Source organism: Chiloscyllium plagiosum, chromosome 34 (genome assembly GCF_004010195.1).
Source record: "Chiloscyllium plagiosum isolate BGI_BamShark_2017 chromosome 34, ASM401019v2, whole genome shotgun sequence".
NCBI lineage: Eukaryota > Metazoa > Chordata > Chondrichthyes > Orectolobiformes > Hemiscylliidae > Chiloscyllium > Chiloscyllium plagiosum.
The window spans coordinates 498,745-515,001 of NC_057743.1; the positions used below are offsets into that span (position 1 = coordinate 498,745).

General features: G+C 41.7%; 1 protein-coding gene across 1 annotated transcript in view; it reads right to left on the reverse strand.

The window, feature by feature from the left end:
- Window positions 1–4,104: 4,104 nt before the first annotated feature.
- cnn1b (calponin 1, basic, smooth muscle, b) overlaps window positions 4,105–16,257 on the reverse strand; it is a 25,858-nt gene continuing 13,705 nt past the window's right edge. Inside the window, exons 6-7 of the mRNA XM_043675500.1 lie at window positions 6,228–6,374; window positions 4,105–5,919 (exon numbers count right to left, since the gene is read on the reverse strand). Coding sequence (XP_043531435.1) covers window positions 5,605–5,919; window positions 6,228–6,374 — 462 coding nt within the window. The 3' untranslated portion in view covers window positions 4,105–5,604. The remainder of the gene's footprint in view (window positions 5,920–6,227; window positions 6,375–16,257) is intronic.

A 16,257-nucleotide genomic window follows, 5' to 3' on the forward strand; every position in this document is an offset into this window, starting at 1 on the left:
TGGGACAGACCAAGCCCCCAGTCTTCCTCACTGGGTTGGGTTTAACTTACTTGCAGTTTGCCTCTGATTTGGGAAGAATTTCTATGAGTGGGACGCAATAGTAGGTTGCCTTTCAGCTTGGGTTTTCTTTCTCTTCCAACCAAAGTAAGTGGATAGTTTTTGAAGAGGGTGTGTATGTCCACTTCATTCCTAGTCTCTGGGTTTACACACTCATTCTCACTATTGCATGCCCCACCTTCTCTTATGTATTCACCATCTCTCTCTCACTGTCTCTTTCTCTCTCTCGACAGTATATCCTTTCTCATTCCCTCACAAGCACACACAACACCCTACCTCAGTCATTCCCTTATACAGAATGCATGTGGTGTATTAGCTTTTATTCGTGGAGCCATTGAGTTTCTGAACCATGAGGTCGTGCTGCAGCTGTACATAACGATGGTCCGGCTGCATTTGGAGTATTGCATACAGTTCTGATCACTGCATTATAGGAAGCATGTGGAAACTTTGGAAAGGATTCAGTGGAGATTTACTAGGATGTTGCATGGTATGGAGGGAAGGTCATATGGGAAAAGGCTGAGGGACTTGAGGCTGTCTTCATTAGAGAGAAGGTTGAAAGGTGACTTAATTGAGACATACAAGATAATCAGAGGGTTAGATAGGGTGGACAGTGACAGCCTTTTTCGAGTACGAGGGGATGTAGCTTTAAATTGAGGGCTGATAGATATAGGACAAGTGTCAGAGGTAGTTGCTTTTAGAGTTGTAGGGACGTGGAATGCCCTGTCTACAACAGTAGTAGATTTGCCAACTTCAAGGGCATTTAAATGGTTATTGGATAAACATGGATGAAAATGGAATAGTGTAGGTTAGATTGTTTGAGATTGTTTCCACAGGTTGGCTCAACATTGAGGGGCGAAGGGCCTGTACTACACTGTAATGTTCTATGTTCTCAGTCCCTATCTCAGTCAGTTACTGTCTCTCTCCTACACCTTCTCGTTTTCAAGTTCACGCCTTCTTGCTTGCTTTTCCTTGTGTATGCTTGTGCCTTCTGGGTGGCTCAGGTATTTACCTTGCTTGTGCTCACATCTCCCTCTCTTTGCTCATCCCTGGCCCGCTATACACCCTTTCGCACCATCACTGAGGAATGCATTGTTAATGAATCTCCATTACTTCACAAGATGTAAATGTACAATTGAATCTGCAAGATGCTAATTTGGTTTATTATTAGCTAGGGTTTAAAAAATATTACTCCAAGCAGGTTTCATTTATAAAAACAAAAATGTACTTAGTGTTTAACAAGTGGCAAAACAGGTTGCTAACTATTATTATAATTGTGTAAGATGGAACATAAAGCTCTGCAGAATCTTTGTCAGTGGAAAAATACAGACAATAATAAAGTCTTATGAATCAAAAGACCAAAACTCAAAAGTGGAATGAAGTGACATTCTTAGTTGTTTTGGTGTCTGTCAACAAGATCATATTGCTGTCAGTCTCAGGACAATTGAAAATCCTCACTTCTGATCGATGGTCGTTTAGATGGGTCTTGTTTATCAAAGTCTTTGAACAATGCCTTTTAGCCAAAGGGAAGGAAAGAGGGGGACCACTGTTCTCTTGTAAATCTCTCCATAACAGAGAAAGAAACCTGTCTTTGTGTTTGTTGCACACTTTTCCAACTTTTCCACTCTCCAGTTTGGCAAAATAGAAACTCCAACAGTCTAAATGTTGTTGCGAGGTAACCTGCAGCCCATTGCCCCTTCCACCTATTTGTCTCGTCAAAGTAAGAAATTCATCTGACCTTTCTCTAAACAGCTCAGCTTTTCTAAAAGTCACTTGACTTTATGTAAATCACAATACAATTTCACTTTTGACTTTTGAATTTTTAAAAAATGGTAAAATCTGCATCCTAGACATTGGCTACAACTTTTGATTTTCCAATTTTCATTCTCAAAAAAATATTTATGGTTCTTACTGTGTACCTGCTCCCCCTTGCAACCCCCTACATCTACATCCGTCTCATGCACCTTCTCTTTGTGTGTGTTTTTGCCACCCTCTTGCATACTTGGTCTTCCCTAACATCCATGTGGCAACACGGAAACTCTCACTTGCGGTCTTTCCTTCATCTCACTGCTCAGTCACTCAACCACTCCAGTATTAAGGTCTCAGTTTGAATGAAGTCTCGCATTCACACGGCTGGCTGCTGCTCCTGGCACCTCCACCATCATGATTAAGGATAGACTGTGGAAGCTATGCAGTTTCATGGATTTCAGAATGAACAAACTGAATGCTGGAAATCTAAAATTAAAACAGAAAATGCTGGAGATACTCAGCACACCCTGCAGCATTTATGGAACGAGAAACAGAGAAGACTGCAGGTGGTGATCCCTGACTGTGTGGGATGATGATTGAAATTCTGGGCCAAGTCCTTCACGATGGCTGGCATACCAAAATGTTGTGTCGCACCAGTAACTGATGCCAGATTGACTCTGTATCTGTTGACTCTACATACAGAATCCATTGCATTGCTGTGAGAATTTTTATGTATTCCTCTTGCACTATCTATAAAGGCTTTTTTTTTGTTCTTTCATGGGACGTGGGCCTTGACAACGTTTGTTGCCCATACATAATTAACCATGAACTGAATGGCTTCCTTGACCATTTCAGGGGGCAGAGTCAACTGTAATGCATTGGATCTGGAGTCCCATCTAGGCTGGACCAAATAAGGATGGCAGATTTCTGTCCCTGAAGGACATTAGTGAGTCAGATGGGTCTTTATGACAATCAGCAATTGTTTAATGCTAATCATTACTGAAATTAGTTTTCAAATCCATACTTTATTAATTGAATTTAAATTCTTGTGACATTATCATTGTGGTACTATCTCCCCACTGTTGTGACTCTATAGGGCATATAGAGTCATTGAGTGATACAGCATGAAAACAGACCTTTTGGTCCAACAAGTCCATATCAACCATGTTCCAAAACTAAACTAGTCCCACAGCCTACATTTGGCCTGTATCCCTCTAAACGTTTCCTATTCATATACTTACCCAAATGTCTTTTAAACAGTGTAACTGTACTTGCATCCACCACTTCCTCTGGCAGTTCATTCCACACACTGACCACTCCATGTGTAAAAAGAAAAGTTGTCAGAGTCATAGAGATGTACAGTATGGAAACAGACCTTCTGTCCAACTTGTCCATGCCGACCAGATATCCTAAATTAATCTAGTCCCATTTGCCAGCATTGACAGATATCCCTGTAAACCCTTCCTATTCATATACCCATCCAGATGCCTTTTATATGTTGTAATTGTACCAGCCTCCACCACTTCCTCTGGCAGCTCATTCCATTTACGCATCCCCCATCGTCTGAATATATTGCCCCTTAGGTTTAAGGTGAGACAGGAAAGATTTAAAAAGGGACCTTTGTCCTACTGTGGATAAGTATTTTAGAATCTATGACTCCTGAATTGAAACCTGAGGCTTTTCTACTTTCACATTCTTCACAAGAATGTTTGAGTAAGGGCTCCAATGGGAAAGTGTCAATGAATTCTGTTGAATCCAGTGTCTGAATGAGAGCATTTGAATTGTAGATTTAACGTGCCTTATATGTTAAGGTAAAAACACGAGCTATGAGAGCATTTATTCAATAAATCAGAAGCTTGGTTTAGTTTGGTTTTATTAACTAACAGTGGCATCACGTGCTCTGTATTAGGACAGCAGTACACAATTCACATTAAACTCATTTCAGGAAAAAAACCTTTTAATTAGCCACATAGGGTGGTTTAACATCACTTACTGAACTGTGAACAATCACATAGCCAGATCACAGGTAAAGAATTATTACTGTCTGGAGATTTCCTGATTCTAGCAGCATGGTGGCACAGTGGTTAGCACTGCTGCCTCACAGCGCCAGAGACCCAGGTTCAATTCCCGCCTCAGGCGCCTGACTGTGTGGAGTTTGCAACATTCTCTCCGTGTCTGCGTGGGTTTCCTCTGGGTGCTCTGGTTTCCTCCCACAGTCCAAAAATGTGCAGATTTGGTGAATTGGCCACGCTAAATTGCCCATAGTGTTAGGTAAAAGGGGTAAATGTAGGGGAATGGATCTGGGTGGGTGGTGGGTTGGTGTGGACTTGTTGGGCCGAAGGGTCTGTTTCCACACTGTAAGTAATCTAATCTATTTGAGATTGATTAAAGTGATTTGCAGAAGTTAGTCGGTATGTTTGAGCTTCTTTTGAATCCATTCTGTCTACATCTTCCATCATTGACCTGTATCTGCAGTGACATTTCTCCAGTTTATGTGCTGCACTAAGTATTGCCACAATATGCTGAGCCCATGTATGGACATTGGGTCCACAAGGTGCTGGGCCTGGGTAAGGAAGCTGAGTCAAAGGGACCTGATGTAACCAGTGACTAGCTGATTGAGGTTTGTTATGTGAGGCTTCCTGATGGCTAAGTCTATTTTGAGAATGGTTGTCATTCTGTTGTTCTTTTGAAATGAAATATCATGTCTCGCTTGTCTGACTATTAAACTGCTACACATTTTTTTTTGGATTTCATGTTTTTGAATAAACAGCAGTGAGCCAAGTGAAAGAAAGCACAGAGACCTGGTGTGACCAGTGATGTTCTGATAGAGTTCGGAGTCTAATTGTGTGCCTACAACTTGAGACGTGTTTGTTGAGTTTGAGAAGTGCTGTTGTGAGCAGGAGATTTACACATCTACACAAGTCACTACATAATTGCTGGTTATAATGTTTAAATGTTCAATACTGGAAAAAGAATACAAAATCTAAAAACTAACCTAATTAACAGCTGTTAAAGCATTCTCATCATCTCAGGTTTTCCTCTGCTGCTGTTTCTGTACCAGTGCTGAGTTGGAGGTTAAACTGCTTCAAGCTTTGTAAAATTTCTATCTCAATATTACCACACGGACATCGCAGCAATGAAAATTGTGGGATCGGTTTTCAAAGTTAATGTTGTAGAATTAATCCTGCCCAAGTGACATGCATCCATCTCATTCAGTGTCTGAATTGTTAAATCTTCTCATGTACATGATTGTTAAGCTCATAATAAGGATACCTAAAAATGACTGGTGGATCAGTGCAGTGTTTCCTATGTGGGTCACTGTAGAAAGAGTGATTTCCAATAGCAGCCAATTCATACATTGTATAAAAGTTTACTACAGTGAGTTGATTTACAGAAAGATTTATAAACAATGAGCAAGTGCTGACAAATTGGTGAGTAGGAAAATTATTAAAATTAAACTTTTATTTGTATTTTAATGTTGTTTTAAATGTTATAATGAATATATAAGCTAAGCAGGATGAGAGATGATTGTTTTAAATTAGATCTGGATGGATACATTCAGGGTACTTTGCCAATTATTACATTAATCTGGCTTATTATTACAGCTTTTGGAATTGATTGATCACCCAACACTGGTTCAAAGAAATGTTTCAGGTTTCCAAATATAATTCAACCAGCAGAGCCTAACACTGCACGATCAACAAAGCATTCTGTGTAGCTAAGTGGTTTGTACCTGAGAGATGTGTAAGGCTGCGATGCACATTTGTACAAGCCAGTTTATTAAGCAGTGCCACTCTGTTCTCATTCAAAATCCTGATATATTTGCCTGTGACGGTTGGAATCTGTTTGCTGATTGTACTTGTACTCTGCTGGGTAGTCACTCTCACTGCATTCAGAGCCACTGGTTAGCTGGTTCCCATTGTTGATAGGGAAGTTGGGAGTGGAGCAGTACTTGGGATCATATACCTGCCGGCTCAACCCATACACAGTCATCCCTTTCTGTGAAGCCCCTTGGTTTGTTCCCATCTGCAGTGACACAATGGTGGAATCACATTTCTCAGTTCCAAGTTTGTTGTCAAAGATGTGTCTTCGTGTCCCTGGAGCAGTCATTCCAGCCTGAAATTAGTAATAGGTTTTGTCAAAGAATGATCAATGTACCCTGCCTGTCCCCTGCAAACCCTCTACCATGCCCTCTGTTTATATAGTCTACAATCTGCAACCCACTTCATATCATGATACTCAGTGTCTACCCAATAAAATTTTCTTTATTCTTTCATACCGGTTAAAGATTTAATCACTTCCATTAAACAGCAATGAGATTTGACCTGATTGCTCTTAACAGTGCCATTTTTAGGTAGAAGTTATTGTTTTCCAAAAATATCAATTTCCTCCTGTCTTCATGCTTTCAGATGCTTCCCCCATACCTGTGTTGCGCCCTTGTTGGTTCCCATTTGAAGGCTAATGGTAGTCTGGTCAAGCGGCTTCTCCACTCCAGTTTTTGGGTCATATAAATGCCTTCTGGTACCATATGCTGTCATCCCCTGCTGGCTGGCAAATTTATTTGTTCCCATCTGGAAGAAAAATTAACACTGATCAGAATGCAAAAGTGTTTGTGAAACTTGCTCACTTAGTGTGGTAATGGTGGTTTTGGAGGGGTTCGGAAGGGTTGCAGTGCAAGGTTAAGTAAAGGAATCTCTCTGGTTGGAAATGAATATTTTTCCTCTGTGAAGTTGAACATCACTTTAACAGAAAAGCAGCCTTCTACCTTTAGTTAATTTTAAGTAAATTACCTCTCCCAAGAGAATCACTTGTTCAATCTATGGGATTCCCCAGATTATCAGGATGTCTTTGCGCTCATACCAAACTGTGTATACTACAAAGTTCCTCCCTCCAGTGTACAGTGCAGTTACCCCTTCTTTTTATTACTGGCAAAGCCTGCTACAAAATCTGCCATTGCGTATTCTTAACAATCAGTGGAGTGAGGGAGAATGACAAAAAGATGAAAAGAGAGCTAAGATTGCTGTTATTCCAAAAAAAACTTTAAAAATGGAAATGCAGTGCCTGCATTCCCTCTGGTTTTCTTCCTGGTGCTGCCTGGGTCTTCAAGCTCCCATGTGCATCAGCGATTTCTGGAACAGGAAGTTACTGATGCTGATTGCCATGTGCAGAACATTGGAGAAGTTATGTGTGCGAACGTAGCTTGGAGGGACATTGCTTGGAGGGCAGTTGAGGTGGGAAACCTCACAACCTTTAAAAGATACTAGGATGAGAACTTGATCTATTACATCCACACTAATCTAATCTAATCATTCAAGACTATGGAGACATTGATGTAAAAATGGACTAGAGTAGATTTAGAGTAGACCTGATGGACTGAAGGGGCTCTTCTGTCCTGTATGATTCTATGAAAAATCTACAGTTGTTGTCATCTCTCTGCAAGAATAAAAATAGTATTCTGGACTCCAAACCAAGTTTTTCCCCCTGCCTATTCATTTTGTCTGCTGCTGTGGAATCAAAGGGAACAGGAGAATCGACGTTTCGGGCATAAGCCCTTCTTCAGGAATTCCTGAAGAAGGGCATATGCCCGAAACGTCGATTCTCCTGTTCCCTGGATGCTGCCTGACCTGCTGCGCTTTTCCAGCAACACATTTTCAGCTCTGATCTCCAGCATCTGCAGTCCTTACTTTCTCCGCTGTGGAATCAAGTCTATTATTTCTATTTCCACTTTGTTTTCTTCCCCATTTTCTTTCATGACTTTCATCTGTTTTAATTTATTCTTACCCAGGTATTAACCTGCTCAGCCTCCACAAAATCCTATCCTGCACTTCATCAGTCTATAACTTTCCTATTCTCTAGCTTCCGTTCAATGCTCACCTTCCTCTTATAAAAGCCTATAGATTCTCTCTGTTGTCTCCAGTGTCCACTAAATATTCTACTAAGGCATTCTTGATTAACTTAATAGGATCAGCTGTCCCATCCCACTCTCACCAACCATCCTACCATATGAATCCGCCGAAGGCTTATCTTTCCTTTCTGCCAGAGTTGATCCTGTCAGCAGCAATTTGGTTATTGGAATTCTCTCTCACTGCATCTATGTCCAGAATGTCTGCCCATGTAAATAATGCATTTAACATCCATGAGTTTACTTGAATAAGTACTTGTATCAGTGTAATGTCATTGACTTTGAGGTGATGATATCTTTCCACTTAATGAAACTTCCTAGTCTACTACTTAAATCATCCAAACCACAATAGTGTCAATTTAAAAAAAAAGTCTTGATGTAGGTTTGCTCGCTGAGCTGGAAGATTCATTTTTCAGACGTTTTGTCACCATACTAGGTAACATCATCAGTGAGCCTGGTGGTATGGCCAGCTTTTCATTTATGTGTTTAGGTTTCCTTTGGTTGGTGATATCATTTCCTGTTCCTTTTCTCACTGGGTGGTAAATGGGATACATGAACATCAACTAACCACAAAAAGACATGACCCAACTCTCACTAGTATCCTTACATACAGATGAGGAAGGACACCACTTTGACTGGGATAACACATCCATCCTAGAACAAACCAAGCAGAGACATGCTCAAGAATTCCTAGAAGCATGGCACTCCAACTGGAACTCTATCAACAAACACATTGACTTGGATCCCATTTACCACCCCTGAGAAAAAGAACCCGAAATGACATCGCCACTGGAAATGACATCACCAATCCAAGAAAACATAAACACATAAATAAAAAGTGTGCCATACACCAGTGCTTCATCCGGAGGCTCACTGATGATGTTACCTAGTATGGTGATGAAACGTCTGAAAAATGAACCTTCCAGCTCACTTACATCCATTATTTGGACTTGCACAAAAACAGATTTAGAAGAATTCATCAAAATCAAAATTATCAACCCCATTAAACCTAAGCCATGACACACAAGAAAAACATTAATTTTCTTAGATAATATATTTAAATTGACATAAGACAACAGGCATATGTAAGCAAAATACGTGATACATATTTGATACAACAAGTCGTCATCCTAAAGACACCAGCATATTGATGAGTTTCCTTCACATTTACGTAGCTGGGATATTTTAACCAGGCCCTTTTGTACTTTATCTCACATCTCAATTTCACATTTAAATTTAAGAATTACTATAGCATTGTTTTAAAAAATTCTCAAGGTCAGGTTCGTAGGAGAGTAGTCTGACACAGAACAAACGACCAAGAGGCGAGTCTGCTAGAATATGGGCATTTTATTCCCCGCAGCGTCGCCACAACCAGGTCTCATACAACGGGTCTGGCTTATACTCACTCTACATGTTACCGGAACTGGGAGCCGTCAGTTCTCGTAGAGCGGTTGCCAACAACCCACGCTCGGCGGTTAAACGTAACCCCGGAGCAGACTCACCGAACTGGAGACTTTTCCAGCTGATATACTCTTTTCCAGATATAAACATTCATGTGAACAGCAGAGCAAGGCTAAAAAACACATTCCATTCTGGTTACATACAGATAAGAAGATTCACACGGGGAGGTGTGTAATAAGATTCACACGGGACGAAGCAACACCTCCATTCCGGTTAGATTCACACATGTATTGGGACATAATTTTTTAACCGTTTCACCACAAGCATCCACAACAATCTTCTGCACAGAGTAGCTCCTGATCATCTGCAGCCTTAAGCTAGAGATACCATGTTCAGTTGTAAAAATTTACATAATGAATTATTTGCAGAATCAAAGAATTATAATGGTGCAGAAGGGGACTATTTAGCCTATTATGCTTACAATGGGCTCTATTATCTAGTCCAACTATCTAGTGCCAATCTTCTGCCTTTTCCCCAAATCCCTGCATACCATTACAAGCTTAAAAAAAACCCATTGAATGTCCTCTTGGATGCCTCAGTTAAATCTGTCTTCACCAAATTGCCAGGCAGTGCACTCCATACACTAACTACTCACTATGAGAAAAAAATTTCTCACATCACCCTTGCTTTGTTTGCACATCTAAAGATATACCTTTTTTCTCTAAGGTGGCCTGAAGGGGTGGTTGGGATAGAGGATGGAGGCTGCACAGGGAATAGTGGAAAACAGAGGTCACCAAATCCTTTCTGGCCTTAGTTTCCCTTTTTGAACAAGGCTATAATATTAATATTTCTGTAGTCTTCTGGCAGCTTCCTTGGGTCCAGAGTGGAATAACCCCACAGAGACCAGTATCCTGACACCATGTCACCCTTTACTTACATGAGGAAAGTCCTTGCAAGTGATCCAACTTCCTCAGAGCAAGCTGTCAGATTGAACGGGATGTCTGACACTCCTTAACTATCAACCAGGGCTTCTTGATTAGGGCTGTTAATCTGGTTCAATCAGGGAACTCATATTCTATGAGGTCCACCTAGCTGACCTTATTACAATCACTATGCAGGTAAGACTGAAAGATTATGGCCAATCTTTCTGCAATTTCTGCTGTCATTTCCTTCAAATTCCTTTGGTGCATCTCACTCGGTCCCAGTCCCAACAATCTAACCAAAACTTCTTCCTTATTAATTTTGATCCCTTCTAGTGACAGGGTTTCTTCCTCTGTCACCATGATCTGGGTAGCATCCTCCTTTGTAAAGACATAGACAAAGAACTTATTTAACACCAGCCATGTCCCCTGCCTCCATCGGTAAATCTTCTTCTTGGTTTGTGATCGTGTACTCCTCTTTTAACCACTCTCTTACTGTTTATATGTTTGGGATTTTGGGATTTCCCTTTATGTCATTTACTAGTCTTTTAATAGTTCATCGTTGCTTTTCTTATTCATGTTTTCATCTCCCTGCCTAGACCTTCGGTATTCCAGTTGATTCTCAATTGTACTTTCTGCCTTACACCTTTTGTTTTCTTTATTCATTCACTGGATGAGGGCATCACTGGCTAGGCAGCATTTATTGCCCATCCTTAATTGCCCAGAGGGCAGTTAAGAGTCAATCACATTGCTGTGGGTCTGGAGTCACATGTAGGCCAGACCAGGCAAGGATTGGAGCATCTATCTCTCAGGGACATCAGTGATCCAGATGAGTTTTTCCAACAATTGACAATGGATTCATGGTCGTCATTAGACTCGTGCTTCATTTCAGCTATCCTTTCTCTTCTTTCACTTGCAGACTTTCTTCTCCCTACAAATAAATACCAGCCAAACCTTTGCAACCTGCAGTTTCCTGCTTTTCACTCTCCTTTGACTATTCCCGACTTCCCTTACTCAACTGTAGCCTTCATTTCACCCACAGCACAATCTGCAGTTTCTGTGTCTTCCCTTACTTCCCCCAATCAGCCTCTATCTTTCCTCCCAACCATCCTTTTTAACCACTTTGGCAAAACAGTGACTCTCATTATACCTTCTGGCCTTGAGTTCCCTTCCTGTCCTCAGCAACATGCAGCTGGCATAGAGCACTGGCAATTAGCTGTTACCTCCTGGTCCTTGGACCCCACGCCTTGACATTTGTCCCCTAACTCTTGCCCTCATACTACTGCAGTGGTAATTCAGTTCCTGGGCCATTGGCACCAGTAGTGGAGTAGAAGGGAGGTGTTCTGTGGGGTGGGCATGACAGGTGCAAATCGAAAAATTAAAGCCATAGAGAGGGCTTTAAACTAAATACAGGCAGGTTGGGTTATAGAATAATAGAGATGTACACACGGAAACAGAGTCTTTGGTTTGACTCTTCCATACAGACTAGATATCCTAAATTAATCAAGTGCCAATTGCCAGCATTTGGCCCATATCCCTCTAAACCGTTCCTATTCATATATCCATCCAGATGCCTTTTAAATGTTGTAATTGTACAAGCCTCCACCACTTCCTCTGGCAGCTCATTCCATACACGCATCACCCACTGCATGAGTATGTTGCTCCTTAGGTCTCTTTTAAATCTTTTCCCTCTCACCTTAAACCAATGCCCTTGAGTTTTGGACTCACCTACTCTTGGGGGAAAAAAAGACCGTGGCTATGCACCCTATCATGCCCCTCATGATTTTATAAATCTCTATAAGGTCATCCCTCAGCCTCCCACTCTCCAGGGAAAATGAGCCCAGCCTATTCCCATAGTTCAAACCCTTCAAAACCAGCAACATCCTTGTAAATCCTTTCTGAACCTTTTCAATTTTACAGCATCTTTCTTACAGTAGGAAGACAGAATTGAACATAGTATTCCAAAAGTAGCCTAACCAATGTTCTGTACAGCTGCAACATGACCTCCCAGCTCCTATACTGGATGCACTGACCTTACCATTAAATGTAAAAGTCCTGCCCTGGTTTGCCTTTCCAAAATGCAGCACCTCACATTTATCTAAATGAAACTCCATCTACCAGTCCTTGGCCCATTAGCCCATCTGATCAAGATCCTGTTGTACTATGAGGAAACCTTCGCTGTCCACCAAATCGCACATGAGCCACCCTCCAGTCTTCCGGCATCTCAGGTGTGGCTATAGATGATACAGATAGCTCAGCAAGTGGCCCAGCAATCACTTCCCACAAAGTCATGGAGTACACCTGATCAGGTCTGGAAGACTTATCCACTTTTATTCATTTTAAGACGTCCAAGACTACCTCCTCCTCCCCCCCCCCCCCCCCCCCCCCGTAATATGGTCATTTTTCAAAATATCATTATTTCTCCAAGTTTTCTAGCTTCCGTAGAGGGAATACATATCCTGAAAAAACAAAGACAGATGGCAGAATTGCAGGGCAGCTATTTTGGTACCGTGGGGAACATTATCAAACGCCTTACTGAAATCCATATACGCCACATCAACTGCTTTACCCTCATCCACCTGTTTGGTCATCATCTCAAAGAAATAACAAAACATTGATCTTGGATGACTTTCATCTTTGGGTAGATTGGGAAAATCAAATTGGCAGAAATAGCCTGAAAGAGGAATTCATAGACTATATTTGATAGTTTGCCAGAACAAATTCTTGGCTACGTTTGCAGACAATACAAAGATAGGTAGAGGGACAAGTAGCATTAAGGAGGTGGGAAGGCTGCAGAAGGATTTGGACAGGTTAGGCGAGTGGGCAAGAAGTGGTAGATGAAGTACAACGTGGGAAAATGTGAGGTCATGTACATTAGTCGGAAGAATAGAGGCATGTACTATTTTCTAAAGGGGGAGAAAATTCAAAGGTCTGAAGTGCAAAGAGACTTGGGAGGTCTAGTCCAGGATTCTCTCAAGGTAAACTTGCAGGCTGAGTCAGTAGTTAAGAAAGCAAATGTAATGATGGCATTTATTTTGAGAGGACTTGAATAGAAAGCAGGGATGTACTTCTGAGGCTCGATAAGGCTCTGGTCAGGCTTTATTTGGAGTATTGTGCACAGTTTTGGTCCCCGTATCTCAGGAAGGATGTACTAGCCCTGGACCATGTTCAGAGGAGATTCACAAGAATGGTGCTAGGAATGAAAAGCTTAACATATGAGGAACGTTTGAAGACTCTGGGTTTATACTTGATGGAGTTTAGAAGGATGAAGGGGATCTAATTGAAATATACAAAATACTGAATGGCCTGGACAGAGAAGATGTTGGGAAGATGTTTCTATTGGCAGGAGAGACTAAGACCCGAGGACATTTCCTTAGAGTAAAGGGAAGACCTTTTAGACCAGAGATAAGGAGAAACTTCTTCAGCCAGAGAGTGGGGAATTTATGGAATTCACTGCCACAGAAGGCTGTGGAGGCCAGGTCATTGAGTATATTTAAGACAGAGATAGAGAGGTTCTTGGTTGTCAATGGCATCAATGGTTACGGGGCGAATGGAGTTGAGAAACATATCAGGCATGATTGAATGGCACTGCAGACTCGATAGGCTGAATGGCCTATCTTCTGCTCGCATGCCTTATGCTCTTTTACGGGGATCCAACTAGGCTATTTTGAGCAGGTAATGTGTAATGACGCAAGTTTAATAAATGATCTCAGAGTAAACAAGAAACAATGACCATAATCCTGGTAGAATTTAGCATTCAGTTTGACAGTTAGAAACTTGGGTTGGAAGTAGATATGTTGAACTCAAATAAGATGTTGCTGGCTGGATTGGACTGGGAAAGCAATTTTGTGAACATTGGCAGACTTAAGTAAATAGTTCACGACTCACAACAAAAATATGTCCCAGTGAGGAAGAAAGATTCTAGGAAGTGGTAAACCAATCACAACTAACCAGAGAAGTTAAGGGTAGGATCAAATTGAAAGAAAAAACATATAATGTGGCAAAAATTAGTGATAAACCAGAGGATTGGGAACGTTTTAAAAACCAACAAAAGATTACCAGCTAAGTAGTGGAGGGAGAAAATGAACTTTGAGGGTAAACTAGCAAGTCATATAAAAAGGGGTGGTAAGAACTTCTTCAAATGTTTGAAAAGGAGGAGAGAAGCCAAAGTGAACAGAGGCAACTTAGAGAATGAGGCTTAGGAAATAGTTTTGGGGAACCAGGAAACAGCTGAATAAATCCTTTGTGACATAGTAGAAGATAAAATATAACCAGAGACAAAAGTGGAGAAGGAAATCAATACAGTAACAATCACGGACAGGAAATTATAGGACTAAACAAGCCTTTATCCAATGGCAGACAGTGATTAGTGGGGTACTGCAGGGACCGGTACTAGGATCCCAGCTATTTAAAATATATATATGATATAGTTGAGGAAACTAAATGTAACTTTCAAGTTTGCAGACGATACAAAGTTGGGTGGGGTGGGTAAGCTTGTGAAGAGGATATTGAAGTGCTTCAGTGTGATTTGGACAAGCTGATTGGGCAAAAGCATGATGGAAGCAGTATAATGTTGATAAATGTTAGTTTTGGTCTCCTTATTTTTGAAGGATGAAGGTAGTACAATGAAAGGTTTGCCATGCTGATTCTCGACAGAATAGACATATGAGGCGTGGCTGATTTGGTTAGGATTATGTTTCCGGGAGTTTAAAAGAATGAGGGTGATATCTTAAAGAAACCTAGAAAATTAGACAGGATGATACAGGGTAGATGCAGGAGGATGTTCCCAATGGCAGGGGAATCGAAAACCAGGGCTCACAGTTGAAGAATATAGAGTAAACCTTTTTGGACTTGAGATGGGGAAACATTTCTTCACCCAGAGAGTGATAAGCCTGTGGGATTCGACACCACAGAAAGCAGTCAAGGCCAAAACATTGTATATTTCAAGAAGAATTGGGTACAGCACGTGGGGTTAAGGGATTAAAAAGACATGGGAGGGGGAAAAGCAGGAACAAGCTATTTGACTTGGATGATCAGCCATGATAATAATAAATGGCAGACTAGTCTCGAGTTGCCCACTCCTGGTCCTGTTTTCTGTGTTTCTACAGACGTGGTAGACAGGAAAGAACTTTTCCCTTTGGTGGAGGAATGAATGATGAGGGGGTGTCGATTTCAGGTGAAGGGAAGGAGGATGGTGGGAAACTGGAGCTCACTGCCTGTAAGGGTGGTAGGGGCAGCTACCCTCTGAACATTTAAAAATTATTTCGATGTGCATTTGGGATGCCAAGGTACAAAAGGCTATGGATCAAGTGCTGGAAAACAGATTAGAATAGTTAGGCTGTTGTTTTTGACTGGTGCAGGCTTGATAAGCTGAAGGGTCTTTTCTGTGCTGTAGACCTCAAAGATGGTAATGACTAGTGCACTAGAGAAAAAGTACTAGGAACCTAATGGAGTTAAAGGCTGCTAAGTCCCCTCAGCCTAATGGGTAACATCCTAGAATATTATTGAAAGAACTGCAGAGATAGTGAATGCTCTTGCAGTAAGCTTCTGAGGATTCTTAGATTCTGGAAAGTTCGAGAGGGCTGGAAAACTCCCAATGTAACATGTTTATTTAAAAAGGGAAGGGGACCAAAAAGAACTTAATTGTAGGCATGTTATCCCACTGAACTCATTTCTACCTACCTCGACACTGTCCTATCCCCCCTAGTCCAGGAATTCCCCACATACGTGCGAGACTCCACCTCCTCCAAGACTTCTGTTTCCCCAGCCCCCAATGCCTCATCTTCACCATGGATATCCAATCCCTCTACACCTCCATCCGCCATGACCAGGGCCTCCAAGCCCTCCATTTCTTCCTCTCCGACGTCCCCAACAGTACCCTTCCACTGAGACTCTCATTCGTTTGGCCGAACTGGTCCTCACCCTTAACAATTTCTCCTTCGAATCCTCCCACTTCCTCCAGTCTAAAGGGGTAGCCATGGGCACACGTATGGGCCCCAGCTATGCCTGTCTCTTTGTTGGCTACGTAGAACAGTTGATCTTCCGTAATTACACCGGCACCACTCCCCACCTCTTCCTCCGCTACATTGATGACTGCATTGGCGCCACCTCGTGCTCCCGCGAGGAGGTTGAGCAATTCATCAACTTCACCAACACATTCCACCCTGACCTTAAATTTACCTGGACCATCTCTGACACCTCCCTCCCCCTCCTGGACCTCTCCATCTCCAT